The following is an 18,918-nucleotide window of genomic DNA, read 5'->3' on the forward strand; positions in this document are numbered from 1 at the left end:
ATCCTGAAACCGTTTTTGTGGCTGCTGATTTGTTAACGGACCCGGTGCTAGAACATGGTTCTGCCACTACAGGCAATCGGGAGGCTGGGATTCTCCCCAGGGCTTCCCCAGAGGCCGAACTGGAAGCCTCAGTCGGCTCTGGCCCCCTGGACGTTGCAGAGGCAGCGGTAACATTGTCTTCCTCTCAGCCCTTCATGTTAGCCCTATCACCTTCTACTCAGTCTGCCGCCCAGCTAGTCACTCAGTTGTCATCTGTTTCAGCATCCACATCACCCGCTCGACCATCATCTTCGCCACCTGCAGCTACTGCATCACCATCTTCACCTCCGGATCAACCATCTATAGCCGCTCCGCAGCCGGAGGAGGAGCTCAGCGAGCGGGGGGAGCCCGCGTCGCAGCCGGAGGAGGAGCTCAGCGAGCGGGGGGAGCCCGCGTCGCAGCCGGAGGAGGAGCTCAGCGAGCGGGGGGAGCCCGCGTCGCAGCCGGAGGAGGAGCTCAGCGAGCGGGGGGAGCCCGCGTCGCAGCCGGAGGAGGAGCTCAGAGAGCGGGGGGAGCCCGCGTCGCAGCCGGAGGAGGAGCTCAGCGAGCGGGGGGAGCCCGCGTCGCAGCCGGAGGAGGAGCTCAGCGAGCGGGGGGAGCCCGCCTCGCCAGCTGTGGAGCTCGCCGAGCCGGCAGAGGAGCTCGCCGAGCTCGCCGAGCCGGCGGAGGAGCTCGGCGAGCCGGAGGAGCTCGGCGAGTGGAGGGAGCCCGCACCACCTGAGGAGGAGCTCTGTGAGCCGGAGCTGGAATTCGGCGAGCAGGAGGAGCGGCTACCGTCAAGAGAGGGGCCCGGCGGGCCGGAGAAGCGCGCACCGCCTGAGCTGGAGCTGCAGGGGCCGGAGCTGCAGCAGGAGCCGGAGCAGGAGCTTGGCGAGCAAGAGGAGTGCCCGCCATCGAGAGAGGGGCTCGGCAGGCCGGAGGAACGCGCACAGCCATCAGAGGTCGGCGGGCGGGAGGAATCCGATCAGCCTACGCGGGGGGTCAGTGTGCGGGGTTCACGTTCAGCGCGCCCTCCACGCCGTCCACGTTCAGCGCGCCCTCCACGCCGTCCACGTTCAGCGCGCCCTCCACGCCGTCCACGTTCTGCGCGCCCTCCACGCCGTCCACGTTCAGCTCATCGGGGATCATGGGCCATTCTACTCTGTCACTCACTGGAGCTGCACCACCGTGGCAGGCCACCGGAGCAGCAGCGCCGCCGCCACTGGACCCGTGGCAGGCCACCGGAGCAGCAGCGCCGCCGCCACTGGATCAGGGGCAGGCCCCCTGAACCGTTTTGTTGCTGCTGCCGGACCCATGGCCGTCCGCCGGAGACCCAGCGTTCCCTCCAATGGACTAGAGGTAGGCCTCCTGAACAGTTTTCGGCCTCTGCCTACCCTTAGCGGGTCTCACCTGTTTTGCCGCCCACTCGTTCGGCCACCAGAACTATGTTTGCTGCCATTAGGGCAGGGGGTTGGCCGGATGAACTGTGTTTTTCGTTTTTGTTGTTTAGTGGTGTGGTTTGGAGGGGTTTTGGGGCCCTCCGTCCTGGCCCCCCGCCGCCCGCCCTGGGGTGGTTTTCCTGTTTTTTGCTTTTTGTTTTGGGTCGTCGGGGGCCGCCCCTTAGAGGGGGGGTACTGTCACGGACCCGGCTCTGGAGGACTCGGGGGTCCGTGAGCAGTTATGGACTGTTATTATTATTATTATTATTATTATTATTATTATTATTATTATTATTATTATTATTATTATTATTATTTAGGGGCTGTGTCGTCTACTGTTCGGTCCACAGTTGAATGTGTAGTGTGTGTTTGCGTGTGGGTTTGCTTCTCCCTCTCTCTCTCCCCGGTCCTTGGGCTGTTTACAGAAGTGCACGCCGTGGGAGAGGCGTGTCCTGGCGACTGTCGTCATTGGGGGTCCCTCTTCACTGTTACCGGCCCTCCTGCAGCTGATTACCTGACCAGCTGTTGGTAATCATCCCTCCCGGCTGGAGAGAGGTATTTAACCTGGACTCGCGGCGACAGTCGACGTGGGATTATTACTCAGAACTGGTATAGTCCGTGCGAGCAGTGTGTGTTTGCTAGTCGGCCAGCGTGTGGCTAATTGTGGACTCTCCTTCTTCCTCCAGGATAGCCGAGCGGAGAAGCGAGTTGGGGAGCACACGCACTAAGGGAGCTACAGCACGGGACGCACTGGGAGCAGGAGACGAGCACCTTTGGAATATTGCACCTTTGAGTTTATTGTTGGACTTACCTGTCTGTTCACTGTAAATAAAGTGCACTGTGGCATCGAAGAGTCCCGCGTTTTGGGTCCTACTTCCCTCGTCCCCACGGTCTGAGTGGCAGACCGTGACAAATGGTACAAAATAAAAAGAATTGGCTGGTAATTTTGTCAGTGGAAGAAAATCACGAGTGGAATCGTAAAAATTACAACCACAATCCTCACATTTGGGAAGGATTTGGTAGTTTTAAGCTTCACTGTGAAGTTCCTCCCTGTACGAGTGGATAACAATGAAACAGGTGATTACAGGTGAGAAAACCTCTCAGTTATAAACTGTCTCGCCATCTCTCTGTGGAGCTCTTAAAGCTCTCCTGTCTCACAATACACTTCTTATTTTTTCCACTCTAAAGTCAAGTGTTGACACACATCTGTTTCTTACCCACACACCTGTTCTCCTCAGCACACCTGTAAGCCCCACCCATAAGGACTGCTGCTATGAGAGGCTCTGTCATCTCCTGTCTACTCATTACTGAGCTCAGTACTCATGAGATCGGCCTCTGTGAGGGCTCACACGCTATTCTCCCTCCAAAGTAAACAGGAAACACCCCTCATCTTGTTTCTCTAGTGCGTTTGTGTCTCTCACCATTCTCCGACTGCCACCAGGTCTTGAGGCGGTTTGGGGCGAAGGTGGTGACCACGTTCTCGATGGTGTGGCTGATGTCGTTGCTCTCCTCGTCGTACATCTCCCTGGAGTCGCACACAAAACATTTTGTCTCCTGATGGACAGGAAGTGCGAAAGCGTCAGTTCGCCATATTCTTGATGTGCCATGCAGACACCAAACAGAAACAGGAGCTGATTCGTTAACATTAAAGGACATCGGACAGTTTTCTTAGGGAGTGTTTCTTGCATAGAATGTGGTTCAAATGTCGTGCAACATTTAGGCAAATTTTAATTGTAGATAACAAGCTTAAAATACACAAGATCTCGTAATTTTACAAAAAAACCCTGTTTTTTCTGTTTTTATATTTTATGCGACAGTAAATATGTGCTTTTTTAATGCTTTCCAGCTGCTATAATGTGAGTGTTTTAATTTGAGTGCTCATTTTACAGTGTAGCTAAATGGGAGTGTTGTATATTCCCACAGAGGGGAGCAGACTTTACAAAAAGCATCCACAGTTTTAGAATGAACTATTCAACAATGCCCTATGGAGGTAAGATTGAAGTGTCCACATACTTTTAGCCATGCAGTGGTTTAACTGATGAGCTGGAAGAGATGAAGTCAGCAATGATGTACAGTGTATATGATACTGCTGCTGCGCTTCTCTGTGCCGTGTCTGTTTAATAATCCCCTTCGCTGCCTCTGGGATCTGCACGCCAGATGGTTTGGCATGTACGCAAGCTAAACTACGGTTCTCACACACACACACACACACACACTCTTAAATGTCACAATATTTCCGCGTGTGAATAAACAAAATGAGTTTCTCAATTTCACCAAGCTCTGAGCCAACTATGTCTGCGCTGAAATGGAAGTAGATTCTGAATAAGAGGCTCCACTTAGTAGGAAAAAAGGAAAAGAAAGTCAGCTGCTTGAGTCAGACTTCTTTCCCTCCACTTCATCTGCAGCTCATATTTTAGGATTGTACTCATCCTCAGAAATGTCAGATGGCCTCACAGCGAGCCTGTGCTTTCATAAAAAACACCATTCACACACAGGACTCGCTAAAGGCTGTTTGATAAAGACAGAGTATCCCCTTCGTCGCCCCCGGCCCGCATCCACACAGGGAAGGCTTTGTGAGGCGCACAGTGCTTTTATTGTGGAGGGGAATGTCTGAACTCCCACTCGACATTATGCACATGCGCATCCTCACACACACGCACACACACATACAATCATAATCATAATCAGAGAGACAGAGTAAAATAAAGTTGCTGTGTGCTGAACACCATCACATGTTTGAGAACAGTTGGAGAAATCTCCACGTCTATTTGCTCTTCACTTATCTCTACAACTGTACACGTGATCTGCTTCAAACTTGGCAAGTGTGTTGCTTGGGTAACAATTTGATGTGATGCTAAGTTTGAGGTCATTTGGATCACCCGTTCTCTTATTTGATGCTGAAATATTACCTACAGTAACTGTTGCTTGCTCCACTCTGTGCTTAGGGTGAGGGGCAAACATGCTTGTTTGGGAGGACATTTATACAATCCCAAGTTACCCCTCAAGTTAACCATCAAAACTAAGCAGACCCTAAGCTAAGCTTAATTCTAAATTTAACCCTAAAACCAAGGCTTAAAATAAACTTCTAACCAGTTTTGATGGTCAAAAACTGCTTCTGACAAAAGCAGCTAGAAGATTTTTGTTTAATTTTAATTTGGCCATGTTGTTTTGGAAGAGTAGTTTATAAAGAAGCTGTATCCCACAATTGCACAGCCAGGTTTTGAACATCACACACACATATTCAGTGAATATAACCTCATAACTGCCCCTTTTCCAAAACAGTCACTTAATGATAGCCTGCAATGATTCATCTGTAAATTGTAGCTAGAGTAACATGGGTTATATTCACTGAAGGGCCTTTACTAAGGTTTCATTCATTCAGTAGCTGCGCTGTCTCAAAAGCACTGATATCAACAATGTATGTTGAAAGAATTCAAAAGCGATAAGTCGTAGAAATCTTCAATTTACACAACTTCAGTGAATCCTATATTAGACACTGAGCTGACCCACTTTCTACCATTTGCAGGGACTTTGTCTGCAGCTATGAGGGACTTCTCAAAAACGTAATCATCTAATCAAATTTATCAAAGTCGTGAAGATATGAAAGTGCTTTTGAGGGGAGCAGGAGAACTGCATTAGCTTGTTAAAGTGAGTTAAGCTGACACACAAATGTGTTCGGAAGTGGCGTGCTGTGATTTAAAAGTTGTGTTTCAGGTTGGACAATGATGCAGAAATGATCGCCAGCCAGGAAGACAATAAGGAAAGAAAAATATTTAAGTAAAGTGTTTAACAACTTTATTTAGGGTGAAATCATTTAAAATGTAAAACTCCCTGTGTTAGTATGGTCAGTTTTTCAAATACAATTCTACAAAGTTAAAGTGGACCTATAATACTTTTCCGGTGTTATATATATATATATATATATATATATATATATATATATATATATATATATATATATATATGTATATATATATATATATATGTATGTATATATATATATGTATGTATATATATATATATATATATATATATATATATATATATATATATATATATATATATATATATATATATATATATATATATATATATATATATATATGTATATATATATATATATATATATATATATATGCTTTTGGCTCTGTATGATGCCATTCTGTGTGCCTGTGCCTAATATGGTCTTCTAGGCACACAGATCTAGCTGTGAGCCTAGAAGACCGACCCACTAGCTGTTAAAACCTTATGTTTATGAGAAGCTAAAACAGCTCTCCAGCTATTTCAGTCAGAGGAGCTACACTGAGGCCAAGGTATAAGTAAAATACAAATAATAAATAGACTATCAATAATGCAAAGCTTCCCTAGCAGCATCTAGAAAAATATGAAGCTAGAAATATTCAAAATTTCAGAAATAAAGCTCTGAAAACTGACGTCAGCTACAGAAATCCAATAATCCAGCAGGCCTTTGAGCCATCTGTTACAGAAATACTGCAGTGGCAGGAAACACCAAGATGAAATAATTCGGTTGGCTAAACGTCTCTTTCCACTACTCTGTTTACAGAGATGGTTCACGAAGTCCACTGAGACTTAAAATTGTTTCACATGGTTGAACTGTGGGCCTGAGTTCATGAGTGTTGTGCTGTAATGAAACTGCTCATGTTGTGAATGCCACTCTTATATATCAGTGATGTTTGCTTTTTCTACTGACATCCTTTAAATGTTGCATTTAAATGACGTACGACATATATGAACCGTTACATATAATTACAGTCAATTTATTTTCTTTCTGATTACATTCAGAATCATCCCAATGGGAAAAATCTGCTCTGCAGGCAACCACAAAAGCAGAGAACACCCAGAAGACTTTCTAATGTTGTGTACAAATAACAATATTATTCATGTCCAGTGTAGTCTTTGAGTTTACGCTTTTTTACACAACCCTGGTTTAAAATTAAAGAGAAAGAAAAAATAGTGCACACACAAAACTCAACTCTGGCTTCAAGGTTTCCAAATCTTTTTAGAAAAACTCTGTCACAGCTGATAACACTGAAAGCAGACTTATTTCAAGCTCATAGTTTACGTTCCTGTTACAGAAACTACTCGAGTCTAACCACTGGATGAGAGAACAATCGAGGATAAGTATTCACAAGTGGTGAGATGAAGCTTAGTATGTTTTTAAACCTTACTATGTATATTTTTGCATGCATATGAATCTGTAATTATGATCCAATAAACAGATGTACAGTAGTTAAAAATGCAGTAATCCACCTGTCCACTAAAGGAGCAAAAGTGTGCCAAGAAAATATCTCCCACAGCTTTCCACCACAAACACCACCCGCCTGAGCTGGTGATATAAGGCAGGATGGATCCATGCGCTCATGCTGTTGCCATCAACAACCCTGCCATCCAAACAATGCAGCGGAAATTGAGACTCATCAGAGCTCATCATCTTCTGTTGTCCAGTTTTGGTCAGCCTGTGTGAAGCCTCAGTTTCCTGTTGTTAGGTTTTCTGCTGCTGTAGCTGTCACAGAACTCGCTCTTACTCACTGTGAAGTTTTGGAGTAAAACATGGCCAAAAAACATAACGTAGCTAGATTTACTGCTGCAGAAGCCCTGAAGCTAACCCTATATTCTTCTGAATAAAAGTATTTAATATCATAATTAACGACATTAAAACACACTGGAGTTATCATCTAAAGATTAAGGCAAGTATCTTTGACCAAAATCGGAATAAATTGACTTTATGTAAAGATTAGAGATAACCCTATTTCCTTACTGATCTCAGAAAATATTTATCATTGCCCCAATATTTTGTTCTGTGGGTTGTTTTTTCTTTTCTTTTCTTATTTTTGTAACTGTAAAAAAAAAATCTGATTTAGATAATGGAGAAAAACAGAACAAAACAAAAAAGCAAAGGAATATTAGTCATGAATATAGGAAAAAGAAAATGAGCCATTAGAAAAAACAAAGGCTCATTTAATTATAAAAACAGAGTGGTCAAGTGAGGCTTAAAAGGGGCTATATAAAAGGCTATCTTCTTTTGGCACTTTGTAAAGCAGATATTAAACACAAAACATGTGCAGGAAGCATTCAATTGAGCCTTCTCTGTGCTACCTGTGCTCTAAAAAAGATCCTTTCTTACCTCCAGGTGTCCCACGATGCAAAAGCTCTCGGCCTCATTCAGTCCGCAGGTGGAGGAGGCGGTGAGTTTGTGCGCCCTGCCGATCAGCAGGTCACCTGTGGCTGGGTAGCAGCTGCCCTCGGTGCAAATATCTGGGAACTGCGGAACCTGCTGTGCCCTGATAGGAGCCCACATGGCTGCAGGGAGGAGAGACTGGTGTCAGTGAGATGTCAGCACAAAGCACTGGCCTCGTTCTTCTTTTGGTTTTAATGATAAAAGCCAGAAACAGAGCAGGCTTGCGGTCAGTTTATTTCAATTAGAATCACATGAATTCACTCTTCAGATGATAATTAAGTGCGCAGCTGTGGGAAAGTGCTTTACTGAAAGTTTTATTTAGCTCTTAAACTCTCCTCCAGCATTTGTTTTGGAACAGGAAAACGGTGGATAATCGTTTACAGATGCCTCTCATTACATGGGGTGGGAGCGAACATGTCCCAGCAGATCAATTTTAGCCAAATAAAGTTGTTCAAATTAAAACTTCAACTCACCCAAAGTGGTTAAAAGGTGGATTATGAGCAACATGGCCCGGACCTGTGCACTGACAGCTTATCGTGATGTTCACGGTCCTACCGCAGAGAGTGTGCGCTGATGTGTGTGTGTGAAGTGTGAAGTCAGAGGCGAGGGTGTTGTCTTGTAGAAAGTCCGCATCCCACCAAACAACAACTCCACCCGGCTGTCAGCAGCGCGCCACCGAGAGATCTGGAAAACGAGCGCACCCTCTGCTGGACGGCCTAAAGAATTCGTTTTCTTTCATCTCCTATTTATGTTGTATTATTATTAATGCAAATATGGAAATCAGCTGGGATAATTCTGTTTTATACACTGCTACACTGCAGGGGAGCTAGATTCACCATGGTTTGTTTTTGACTCACCCTACCCCCAGCTTACAGGTTTCGAGAACCAAGAGGAATAAAAAGTAGTATGTATTTCTACTTAAAGACTAAAATATCACAAAATAGATCATTGTATTTAGAACTATGGCATCATAAACCCATAGTTTAACTCCAAGGTAATATTTTTTTTCAGAGGTGGAAACAAGCTTACATAACCCGGAGCTCAATAAGATGAATATTTGTCACTATATGTTTGTAAAAGGTAATTTGTGTTTGAATTGTTAGTAATTCTTTTCTGGATAACATTTTTATAGAGAGTGACCAACATGAATAGGGACAGAGGATGAAGATGAAGAGGAAAAGAGGAAGATTCAGAAAGGAGAGCGAGTGAGATGGAGGCAGTGGCAACCCCCACATGTAGCAGCCGAAAAATAAAGGCCTTTTAAGCGGAATAGAGCTTTAACGACACGTGGAACGTCGGACTCTTGTTGGAGACGGACCGGAAGTAGCGTGAGGTTACAGAAGATTCTTGTGAAGTGTTGCACCTGGTAAGTTTATAAGCGGCTCTTTAGTGGCCACTGAGGAGCTCATTTTTGTACAGTTTTGTGACACGGGTTCCTCTCCAGGTGCTCCCCGCTGTAAATCCGGGCTTGGGGAGAAAATCGTTGATTACTGGGGGGTTTGTTTCGAGTCTGCATCCTATGGCGGGAGAGCTGTCAAGCCTCGATGCTCCTCTGAGAACCCGGAGCTCTGACTTTGGTGGTCGGTGCCACAGAAACTGGGCTAATTTCTCTGCTAGCTTAACTCTGAACTCTCATTGTTCCACATAAACTATGAACTTACTAGTAAAACTCTCTCTAAACCACTGAAACAAACTAGCATTATTAACAAACTAGCATTAAAGGGATGTGGGTTGTTATAAAATGACTTATATATTTGTTTCTTCAAAATAAAGTAATAGCAGTTTGCTTCTGAGTAGATCTTTTTTTTTTTTGTTGACATTTTTGACTTCGAGCCTTGTAAAAGCAAGCCTATAGCTATCTTGAAATGCACCAGGTCACGTTGAGGAGTTACTACAAAGCAAAGGTGTAAAACATAAGGCATGGTGTCTAAAATCGGCTCGGCAAACACAATCCGGGTAAACATTTTAGACTATTAACTGTATGTAAGTTTAGCTGTTTTTCTACTTTTAAAGACTCATGTCATGGCCAGTGGTACGACATTAAAGTAATTAAGTGAAAGCTACAAACTGTATTTGTGTAATATGCCGAATACACAGTGTTAATAAAAAATAAATAAACAGACGATATGAGGTAACAAAAAAAATTATGTTCTACAATTACAGGACAGTCTGAAACTACCAGGACTTTTTTAGTTGTTGCTAATCTTACACATTTTTCACAGTTTCACTGGTCTGGGTCACTTACAGAGGTATTATGGATTTTTGTTTTCTAATTATTTTATATTTTTATTTCCTTTTGGCTTTTTGTTTTTAATTCTGTTTATTTTGCTGGTTACTAGAGTTGATCTTCTCACTTCATTTTAGCTTTTAATGTTTCAAAATGTTTAGTTATTTAGTATCAGTATTAGTTTTAGTCTTTTTAGTTATGACTCACAGTCTTGTAGACTAACAGAGTCTCAATAAACACGTCCATTGAGCCAGAGAAAATTGGAGAAACACTGTAGTTTTTCTGATATTCACATATTGCCGTGACTTCGGTGTATAATATGTTTTAAATGTGCAGCTGCAATGAGTAAGCTGGGAGTTGTGACTATGATCAGGTGATTTAGACACACTTCTTAATTGGAAACTCTTCTTGAGCCCCATATGAAATTCCAAAATACACTTTACAGTTAAAGAGAATGCATGAAAATAAAACTAAACAGATAGCATTTAGTCAGCCACATTTAAACATCCCGTTTGTTGTTGCTGATTAAAATAGTTTCTCTCACTCGTGAACGAGTCAGTCAGCATTCCTGCCTTCACCAGCTGACGACTGAAAGCGAAAGTTAGATGTACAAATGGATGAAATGAGCTTCGTCTGAAGGTGTGTGGGCTCAGAGTAGATCTGTTGCTCTTCCACATCAAGATGGACCAGCTGAGGTGTTTCGGACAAGTCCAGGTGGTCCAGTTGGCTGCTTTGGGAACGCCTCAGTGTCGCACCAGAAGAAATGAAGAAGAATGTCTGAGCTTCTGCTTAGATCGCTGCCCTCACGACCCAGACATGGATAAGCAGCAGAAGATGGATGGATGGAAGGAAATGCTACTTTGGGAGATATTTTAGTGCAATGATAACATATTTATGTTAACTATAATCTTTTTTTTCTTTCAAGCTTAAGGAAGATATTTGCAGCCAGCACATTATTTCTATTGTGTTTTTCAGATCTGCACTGTATCAGTCTCAGCTGCTGTGTTTGTCTTCAGTCAGAAGAAAGATGCTTAGAAGTGCATCAGCACAGGTGAGGAGGAAATGGTCGTCGCTGGACCATAAAAACCGTAACAGATAAAATCAGTGTTAGATTTATGATTAGTAGGTATTGTAATTAACAACAGATGGAATGGGGAAAAAAGTAGAAATTGTAAATATATATTTAAAAAAAAATCTTGTTGCCAACATTTTGAAGTATTTTAACTATTTGGCTGTTCCTTCTCAGATCATCCGGCAGGCGGTGAGGTACAGGAGTACAGACGCCAGCCTCATCCTGGAGAGGTGTAAGTGAATTTCTTCTCCAGCTTCTCTTCTCTCTGCTTTGAGGGGTTTCAAATCATTTTACAGATGTTCAGTTGGGTTGAGATCAGAACATCAGGTCGCTGCAGTGTTTTCTCATCATGGAGGACCGGGACTGTGTCTAGTTATTACACATTAATTCAAAGGGGATTTTCATAAACGCTGGGCTAACTGTAATAAATATGCTGTCTGTATCTGTTTCAGCGATAAACCGGGTGCAGCTGTTAGGTCGGGTCGGCCAGGACCCGGTGATGAGACAGGTGGAGGGCCGAAACCCGGTTACCATCTTCTCATTAGCAACCAATGAGATGTGGCGCTCTGGAGAAGGAGAACCGAGCTCACCAGGTAGGAGTGTATAATGTAGTCTTTAGACCCAACAAAAGATCTACTAAAAACTTACAATACACCTCCAACTGATGTTCATACTATTATTCTCATGTGTAAAAATTAAGGCCAGGAGGCCAGAATTGACCCAAAAAGACTCCAATCAGACCCACTGCACATCTTAAGGAAATGTGAACCAGGGCAAAAGTTTAGGTTTTTTTACTGCGTTTTGAGACCTTTCACAGCTTATCCTGCTTTAACTGCCATTCATACCACACCAAAGTAACTAAGCAATAGATAAAAAAATTAAGTGATCCACTAAAAAATTCCTGTAAATGAACAGAAACTTTCAGTCTGAGCAGTGATCTACCAGAAATTTTTCTCTAATTTTACACATTTGTTTCTTATGATTTACTTCCAAAAACCCATGTGGGCAGATTTTTTTTTTTTCATCAGTTGCTACAGCATCATTTCTTTATCATGTAGAAAAACTAGAACATACTGTTGACACTGACTTATTTATCTTATATTGATATATCTCATGGATTAAATAGTTAAATTTGAGAGAGAAGGGCATTTTCACTTAAGATCAAAGTGGGCTGTATGTGTCCCACATTGTAATATGACTTTGACATCCTTGATGTCGATGTGTTGGATTAGTGCTGTCTAAATGTTAGGATCTTTAGGGTAATCTTGGGATAGCGTAGTGATTTAGGTTAGTACATATGCATTTGGTGCATATTGTTTGTTGTTTGAGTCTGTATTTATAAGCTGTGGTTAGCTTAAGGGGAGTCCCGTTTTACAAACTTTATTTATTATCGTATTTTAATTGTGAATAAACTGAAACGTCCTCCTCTGAAATGTGACATTTCTCAGCTTGATCTTTCAGCTCAGATTTCCTTAAGTAACCAACACCCCTCTTTTTATTCTGATTTGGTTCAGTCTGGTTTTACACATTGAAAGCATCAACATTCAACAGGGTTTGTGATGATTTGGTCAGCTTTGTTTCATTTTTCTGTTTCTCAGTCATATTTACCTACCGCACTGCATGATTTTGATCTGTATCTGCAGATCAACGTGAACTGATATTACCTGCTGTTTTTGCTGCTAGATGTTTTTCATGTCATGCATTTTCTGCAGGGTGAGGGCTGTTTGCACTTCAAGGTCTCATTTTTCCCTGCGTCCCTGAATTAAACACGAGCATTTCAGTGTCGGTGTTTCTGTGTTAGTCACTGAGTAGCAGACGCATTCTCTGCATTCTAGCTTAAATTTTGAAGCTAGAATGAAATAAAAGGTCAAGTGTTCTTTTAAAAGGTTTAAATGCTAAAATAAATATATGTTAAAAATGCACTGATAAAGCTGAGTGAGCTGATGAGAGGGTGCAAATGAAGGAGATATAATAAACTATCTGGATGATGTTTCAGTAAGAAGAAGGAGGAAATTATTTAGGAAACTAATAGACTTTAACAAAATAAATGATTAACTGTGGAGCTTCTATTGAAGGTGGGATATTCATGTTGTTGTGACATCACTGTTTTATCAGTCAAAGTTGGATGCAACTGCTTGCATTTGCCACTAGAGGGCGTCGGCGAACGTTAACAGATTGTTATTCATCACTACTGCTGGATTTCAAGGTTTTGAGTCTAGAAAGCTGCTCTTCATGTGCCTCTGCACTGGGCTCAGTCATCATCAGACACTCCAGCCTTTATGGTTCATTCATGATTGTCATTAGAAATTATAAATACAACTGATGAGACGTGTTTCATAGCTCACTGTGATAGAAAAGCCATGCAGGCAGCCTTTAAAGTGTTTAAATATTAGAATGAATAACACTCCAAATAAGAGGATTGACTGTTTTTCTCATGTTCTCTTGGGCTTAGCTCGGTTTTTAAAGGTATTTCAAGCGCTCTTGTTTCTTCCGAGGGTCTGAATACCAATTAATCTGATTCGCCTGCTGCTGTTTTCTAATTCCAGGTGACATCAGCCAGAAGACGACGTGGCATCGTGTGTCCATATTCAAACCTGGTCTGAGAGACGTGGCGTACCAGTACGTCAAAAAAGGGTAGGACCGACGTGTTTTCTGTACAGGCAGAAGACTTAGCTGTGAATACATGTGTAGATTTACTGCTCTGCTGTGGATGGGAAAAGGGGAATAAAGCTGCATGACTATTTTTACCAGCTCTCTAAATGTTCCCAAACCCAAGCCAATCACAGAGTAATCAGAGTAATCCTATCTGTATTTATCCACTGTCAGACATGAGCTGGCTTTCCTCTGATTGGCTGCCCCTCATAAACAGAAGGTTTGACCGGTATGTGAGTGGTAATTCTGTGAGATGGCCATATGAAGAATACCCACTCCCAGTGACTTGTCTGGCATTGTAGATTTAGAGCTTGCAGTAGTTACTGTAAAACTCAGCATCCACCTTTGTGACAGTGTATATATGACAGAGTTAGAGATGGAGGCGAGGCTGAGATGGTTTGGACATGTGCAGAGGAGGGAGAGGGGCTATATCAAGTCAAAGATGCTGACGTCGGAGCTGCCAGGCAGGAACAGGTTGTTCTCACAGCCTCCGTGACAAGTAAACACAACCTGATGTAAAATCAGTTGTAGTGCTTCTTTACCTTATAAAGACATGGAGCATTTTATTAGTATTGCAGAGTAAAAAAAACTCCTCGGGGGGGGGGGGAAGAAATGCTCTTTGGTATTTATAGTTAGAGTTCTACACTCAGTAACTCTTACGACTTCTGTTTTCAGATATAAAAATATGTTTTTATGGTCTTTTAAAGCTCCAGAATCTCTTCATCACATTAGGAGTTTCAGAATAAAAGAACATTGTGTGAATGAACCATTGTCATTTTCAGGTCGAGGATTCTAGTAGAGGGGAAGCTGGACTACGGCGAATACGTGGACAAGAACCAAGTCAGACGTCAGGCCACCACCATCATCGCAGGTCAGGTCAAACACCCACACAAACACACTCGGGCCTGATTTAGACTTCACCGGATACTCTTTGCGTCGGCACTGCCGACATTTATTACTTGTTTATTACTGTGTGGTGGTGTCTCTGTGTTTCATATGCAGTAGCAGCCAATAGAAAGACATAAAATGCTGGGACTTTTGCACAGGATTCAGGGGTTTTTTTTGTTTTGTTTTGGGTTTTTTTTTTTTTTTTTTTTTTCAGTTAAAGCGTAGATTTCCAGCTGAAGTGACGCACATCTACTCTGTCAACATGTCACCCCGATGTTCTCCTTTCTGATTCTTTTTGATTCTCTGCAGACAACATCATTTTCCTGAGCGATAACGTGCGAGACAGAACCTGAAGGACCTTCCTCTCCCTCTTCGTCTCCACCAAACATCAAGGCGACTTCTTTTTGTATTTTCTTCTTTATACCAAAATAAGACTCAAGGATGTGAAGTAAAGGAACTGTTTTCACAAGAAGCCGGGAGGGCGGACAGGATAAGCTATGATCATCTTTGACTGCGGCACCACCTGCTGGTGCACATGAAGTCCTTGAGGCTTCAGGGGGAGCAGAAAGAGCTCAGCTGTAGTAAATGTACACCTACTGATTATGACTTAGACGTTACAGATAACTTTAATGTTGTTTAATCCATCCAAGTTGTTCTAAACGCTTCTCCTGAATCATAACTCTGAGTTTGGGGACTCTTTGAAAAGTTGTAGCTCTGTTAAGACCAGCTCTCACTCTGCTCTCACTTACTGTGACTTGTAATGTTATAGATTTTGTTTCCTTGTGCCAGTAAAGACATACTGTCTTTATAAGCTGAAGTTGTTTCATGGTGAGTAAGACAAATTTACCCTGTGAGCCAGTTTCACAAGGACGCCCACAAACCTGTTTCGAAATTTAAATTAAATTCTGCCTGCAAGTTATTTTCCCTCATCGCATCTCTCCGTCAACGCTTTATGCTTGAAATCGTTGAGTTTTCTAGGGAAGATGCAGCAATAATCTCCATTTCAAGTAGCTGCTGCCGAGGGTAACTCACAGGTTAGATCATCTTTTATGGCCTAACGTGATCTGCCGCTTCTTAAATTAAGTAAAGCTTTCAGAATGTCACTGGATTATGTGTAAAATGCATCACCACAAAGCTGAAAACAGGTTTGTTTCTCCATGCGCATGAAATGTTGATGTGTTGCAGATGGTCTTAAAATCAGATTTATGACAGGTAATCGAATCTCTGGATGCCTGTCTCTGAAACTAAACGGCTTCAAAGGGAGGTCTTTTTTTCTCAGAGTTTAATTAAACTGCTTCCTGTCTCTTCCTCAAGCAGAAAGCTGCTGTGTTGGAAGCAGAGTCATCTCAAGTGTTGCAATCTGCGTGCAGTTTGCACATTTTTGTCTTGCTACACGATCAGCCTCAGGAGTGGACGCTTCTGCAAAATAAGATACATCTCTGATGTGGCAACAGTTTTGTCCCATTTGACCCCATGTTACTTTTTTTTCTTCCTTTAAAAAAAAAATTAAAGTATTTTCAGCATTTTTCTTCCAGCTCTGCTCCTAAATAAAAGCGGTTTCACTGGAGGTCAAGGTTCACGTCTCGCAAATTTCGACACCTTAAGACTGGTTTTAATTTCTGCTGTTTTCATGTTTAACTGCATGAGTCATCTACAGCTATAGCCACATTACTATGTGGGGAATTTGACAAATATTATCAGTTATATTTACTCTTGTTTTCTGCTCTGTCACTCTTTTGTCAGTTGCACTTATCTGTTTATCTTCATTTCCTTCCTGCACGGTGACTGAACTGTGCCGAAAGGACATACTAGACATTTGTTTTTTTAAAAATACATATATGTTCCTAAAGATACAATAAACAAAATTTATGTTTAAAATATTTATTAAATGCACTTAAAAATTACTTTATCTTGGGTAAAAATAAAAAGAAATGAGAGAAAACGTTTGAAATAAGCTGAAAATTTATTTTTTTTATCGTTCAGGTATATAGTTTTTTCAAATATCGTTTTAAAATGAACTCTTTAAACCCGTGTTTTTGTTTTAACCAGAATAATGTGATTGGCTGTTTCAGTAGCAGCCGGGGTGGGATTAAAACGAGAAGGTATTCTTGGCCTAAAGTAATTGGTCACACGAGTTTTTGAAATTCCTGATTGGCTGCGCAGGTTGTCAGTGAAAGGCTCTGAGGAGCTTTAAACACAGAAGAGCTCTGATTGGTGAGGCAGACGAATGTGGGCGGGCGATTGAGTTACAGGAGAAACCTGTGGATTCAAGGCCAATCAACCACAGTGATACCGGAAGTAGCTTCGGGTTATTTAAAAAAATAAAAGGTTTTTTGAAAGACAGGATTGACTTTAGTTTGTAACTTTTCTTTAGTTTCATTTTCCTTCATAACTCATGGACTAGAAATAGACAATTGATATTTTTTCTTTTAATAAGAAAAACACTATAATATTCATTTTCATGCAAGAAAATGCATCATACTTAACCATTAGATCTCAAGCAGCACCAATCTTTAAAGCAATCACACTACTCTAATTATTTCTAATATTGTAATTAAAACATTTTTTATTTTATTTTTGTTACATTTTTAAGAGATAGCCTAGGGATAAATTAATTTAAGTTTAAATTTACAATCATCTAAACATTGGGTAATATTTGCATGCTGGAATGACCACACTACATTAAAAACTTTCAGAGTTAATAGTTTGTACAATATCTAAGAAATATACTGGATTAGAGGAGACACCCTTCACAATTGTAACAGCAACAATTGTACAGCAGTAGTTTCAGATACATAAATATAATCTTTGAAAATGTTCCAATGAAATGTATGTGTGCAGCAAAGAATTTCTTGATGCATGCTCAATCATCCAGGTAAGTAAATCCCCAAAAGTTGATTCAGGAGAGAACGTTTCTCCCACTGAAAACGCTACGGCCTGATGAACAGAAACACGTTTTGGGAAACAAAGAATTTAACTAAAGTTTTTCCAAAACCCCGAAAGCCTTTTGAGAAGACGTTGTTGGTTTTATATTTAAATGTAAGCAAATTGCTGAGGTAACCATGCAATCTTTAAATCTAAGCTGAAGACTTAACCTTTTTTGTTGTTGTGGTGGCGGCTGGATAAGTTGATTATACAATGTAAAGGCTTTGATGCTATAATAATAAGTTTTTTTAGTTTTTTTAAAGAAACTCTAAATAAGCTTTAGATAATAATTATACAAATGTCTAAACTTGACTATTATTGTTATTATTAATTTATTATTATTGTTACAACATGGTACTAGTAGTAGTATTTTTTTTACATCACAATTAACAAAAGCAAATATTTTTGTATGCAATCAATATCTTTGCATGTATTATCATTATTATCATTATTATTAAAACAATATTGTTGCTGTCTTTGTTATTACTATTAGGTTTTTTATTTTGAAACTAGAGACCGGAAGCTCCGCTTAGTTAACCTGACTATTTTCAAACTAGTGGCAAAAATTAATGACGGAGCTTTTACATATTCTGTTTTTTAATATGCTGTGATGTTTGATGCTGTATTATCAGTCGTGCTAAAGGCTGAGATTAAGACTTGAGTTTGATTTGTGTTTTGTGTTTTGTTTTTTCTTTATTGCTCCTCCGTCTCGCTGTCTGTGACTCCTCCCACACATTCCTGTGTCTGAGAGGAGGAGGTAAGAAAAGGAAGGGGAGCCTGGTGGAAACACTCTGTGGACCCTGATCCAGAGAGGAGAGATGATAAACAACAACAACAACAGCTCTCAGCTTGAATGCGTCTGCTTCAGCCTTCTCTCACATTTCTCTCTCTGTATCTGAACCGACTGGACGCGTTTCGACTGTGTTTTTATTTCTTTGCCTTCGCTCCAAAAAGTTGTGGAGAACTTTCCGGTGGAGTTTGAGGTTTCCAGCCTGACTGTCTGCACTGCAACAGAGCCCCGCTGTGTTTGTGCTGCTGTTGCTGCTGCTGGAGGAGGAGGGGAAAAAAACAACAAGGCCACAGAGAGTCTGTGTGGAGGAAATCATGGAGATCCTGGACAGCAGTGAGTCGTTTCTTCACTGGGACAGGAACCTCAGCGAGCTGTCCGAGGCCGGAGAAATCGACTGTGTGCTCAACACCACAGTAAGTGATCGATTAGCAAGGGTGTAAATGATCGATCAGGGGTCTGGTGATAGGCTCTGCAGCTGCTCAGCGGGGGATGATCACCCTTATCTCACTTAGATGAGGTATTAGTAGAGAGGAGGGGGGAGGATGTGTGTGTGTGTGTGGGGGGGGGGGGGGGGGGGGGGGGGGAGGAGAGAGAGACCCTGCTCTCCATTCAAATGTTGAGCCTTGGGGTCCAGGATGCTCCTCTGACTCATTTTTACATTTTTCAAACAAATCAGTCTGCAAGGTTTTACTCAGATGACTCACTAAG

At 41.8% G+C, this 18,918-nt stretch overlaps 3 protein-coding genes across 4 annotated transcripts in view; 2 read left to right on the forward strand and 1 right to left on the reverse strand.

Moving 5' to 3' along the window:
• The window catches only part of lamb1b (laminin, beta 1b), a 39,521-nt gene extending 31,283 nt beyond the window's left edge, over positions 1–8,238 (reverse strand). Inside the window, exons 1-3 of the mRNA XM_063501392.1 lie at positions 8,130–8,238; positions 7,603–7,778; positions 2,879–3,011 (exon numbers count right to left, since the gene is read on the reverse strand). Coding sequence (XP_063357462.1) covers positions 2,879–3,011; positions 7,603–7,778; positions 8,130–8,163 — 343 coding nt within the window. The 5' untranslated portion in view covers positions 8,164–8,238. The remainder of the gene's footprint in view (positions 1–2,878; positions 3,012–7,602; positions 7,779–8,129) is intronic.
• A 707-nt stretch (positions 8,239–8,945) lies between these two features.
• Positions 8,946–16,420, forward strand: ssbp1 (single-stranded DNA binding protein 1). Its single transcript, XM_063500858.1, has 7 exons — positions 8,946–9,022; positions 10,859–10,934; positions 11,130–11,187; positions 11,408–11,548; positions 13,502–13,589; positions 14,390–14,478; positions 14,805–16,420. Exons 2-7 carry the CDS (start codon positions 10,911–10,913, stop codon positions 14,846–14,848), a joined length of 444 nt encoding a protein of 147 aa, XP_063356928.1. The 5' UTR covers positions 8,946–9,022; positions 10,859–10,910; the 3' UTR covers positions 14,849–16,420.
• Positions 16,421–18,077: 1,657 nt separating this feature from the next.
• Positions 18,078–18,918, forward strand: part of creb3l2 (cAMP responsive element binding protein 3-like 2) — a 35,038-nt gene continuing 34,197 nt past the window's right edge. For both annotated transcript variants that reach the window (XM_063500822.1, XM_063500823.1), the window contains exon 1: positions 18,078–18,623. In XM_063500822.1, the coding sequence (XP_063356892.1) occupies positions 18,525–18,623 (99 nt within the window). In that variant the 5' untranslated portion in view covers positions 18,078–18,524. The remainder of the gene's footprint in view (positions 18,624–18,918) is intronic.

This window comes from Pelmatolapia mariae, linkage group LG17 (assembly GCF_036321145.2).
Source record: "Pelmatolapia mariae isolate MD_Pm_ZW linkage group LG17, Pm_UMD_F_2, whole genome shotgun sequence".
Lineage (NCBI taxonomy): Eukaryota > Metazoa > Chordata > Actinopteri > Cichliformes > Cichlidae > Pelmatolapia > Pelmatolapia mariae.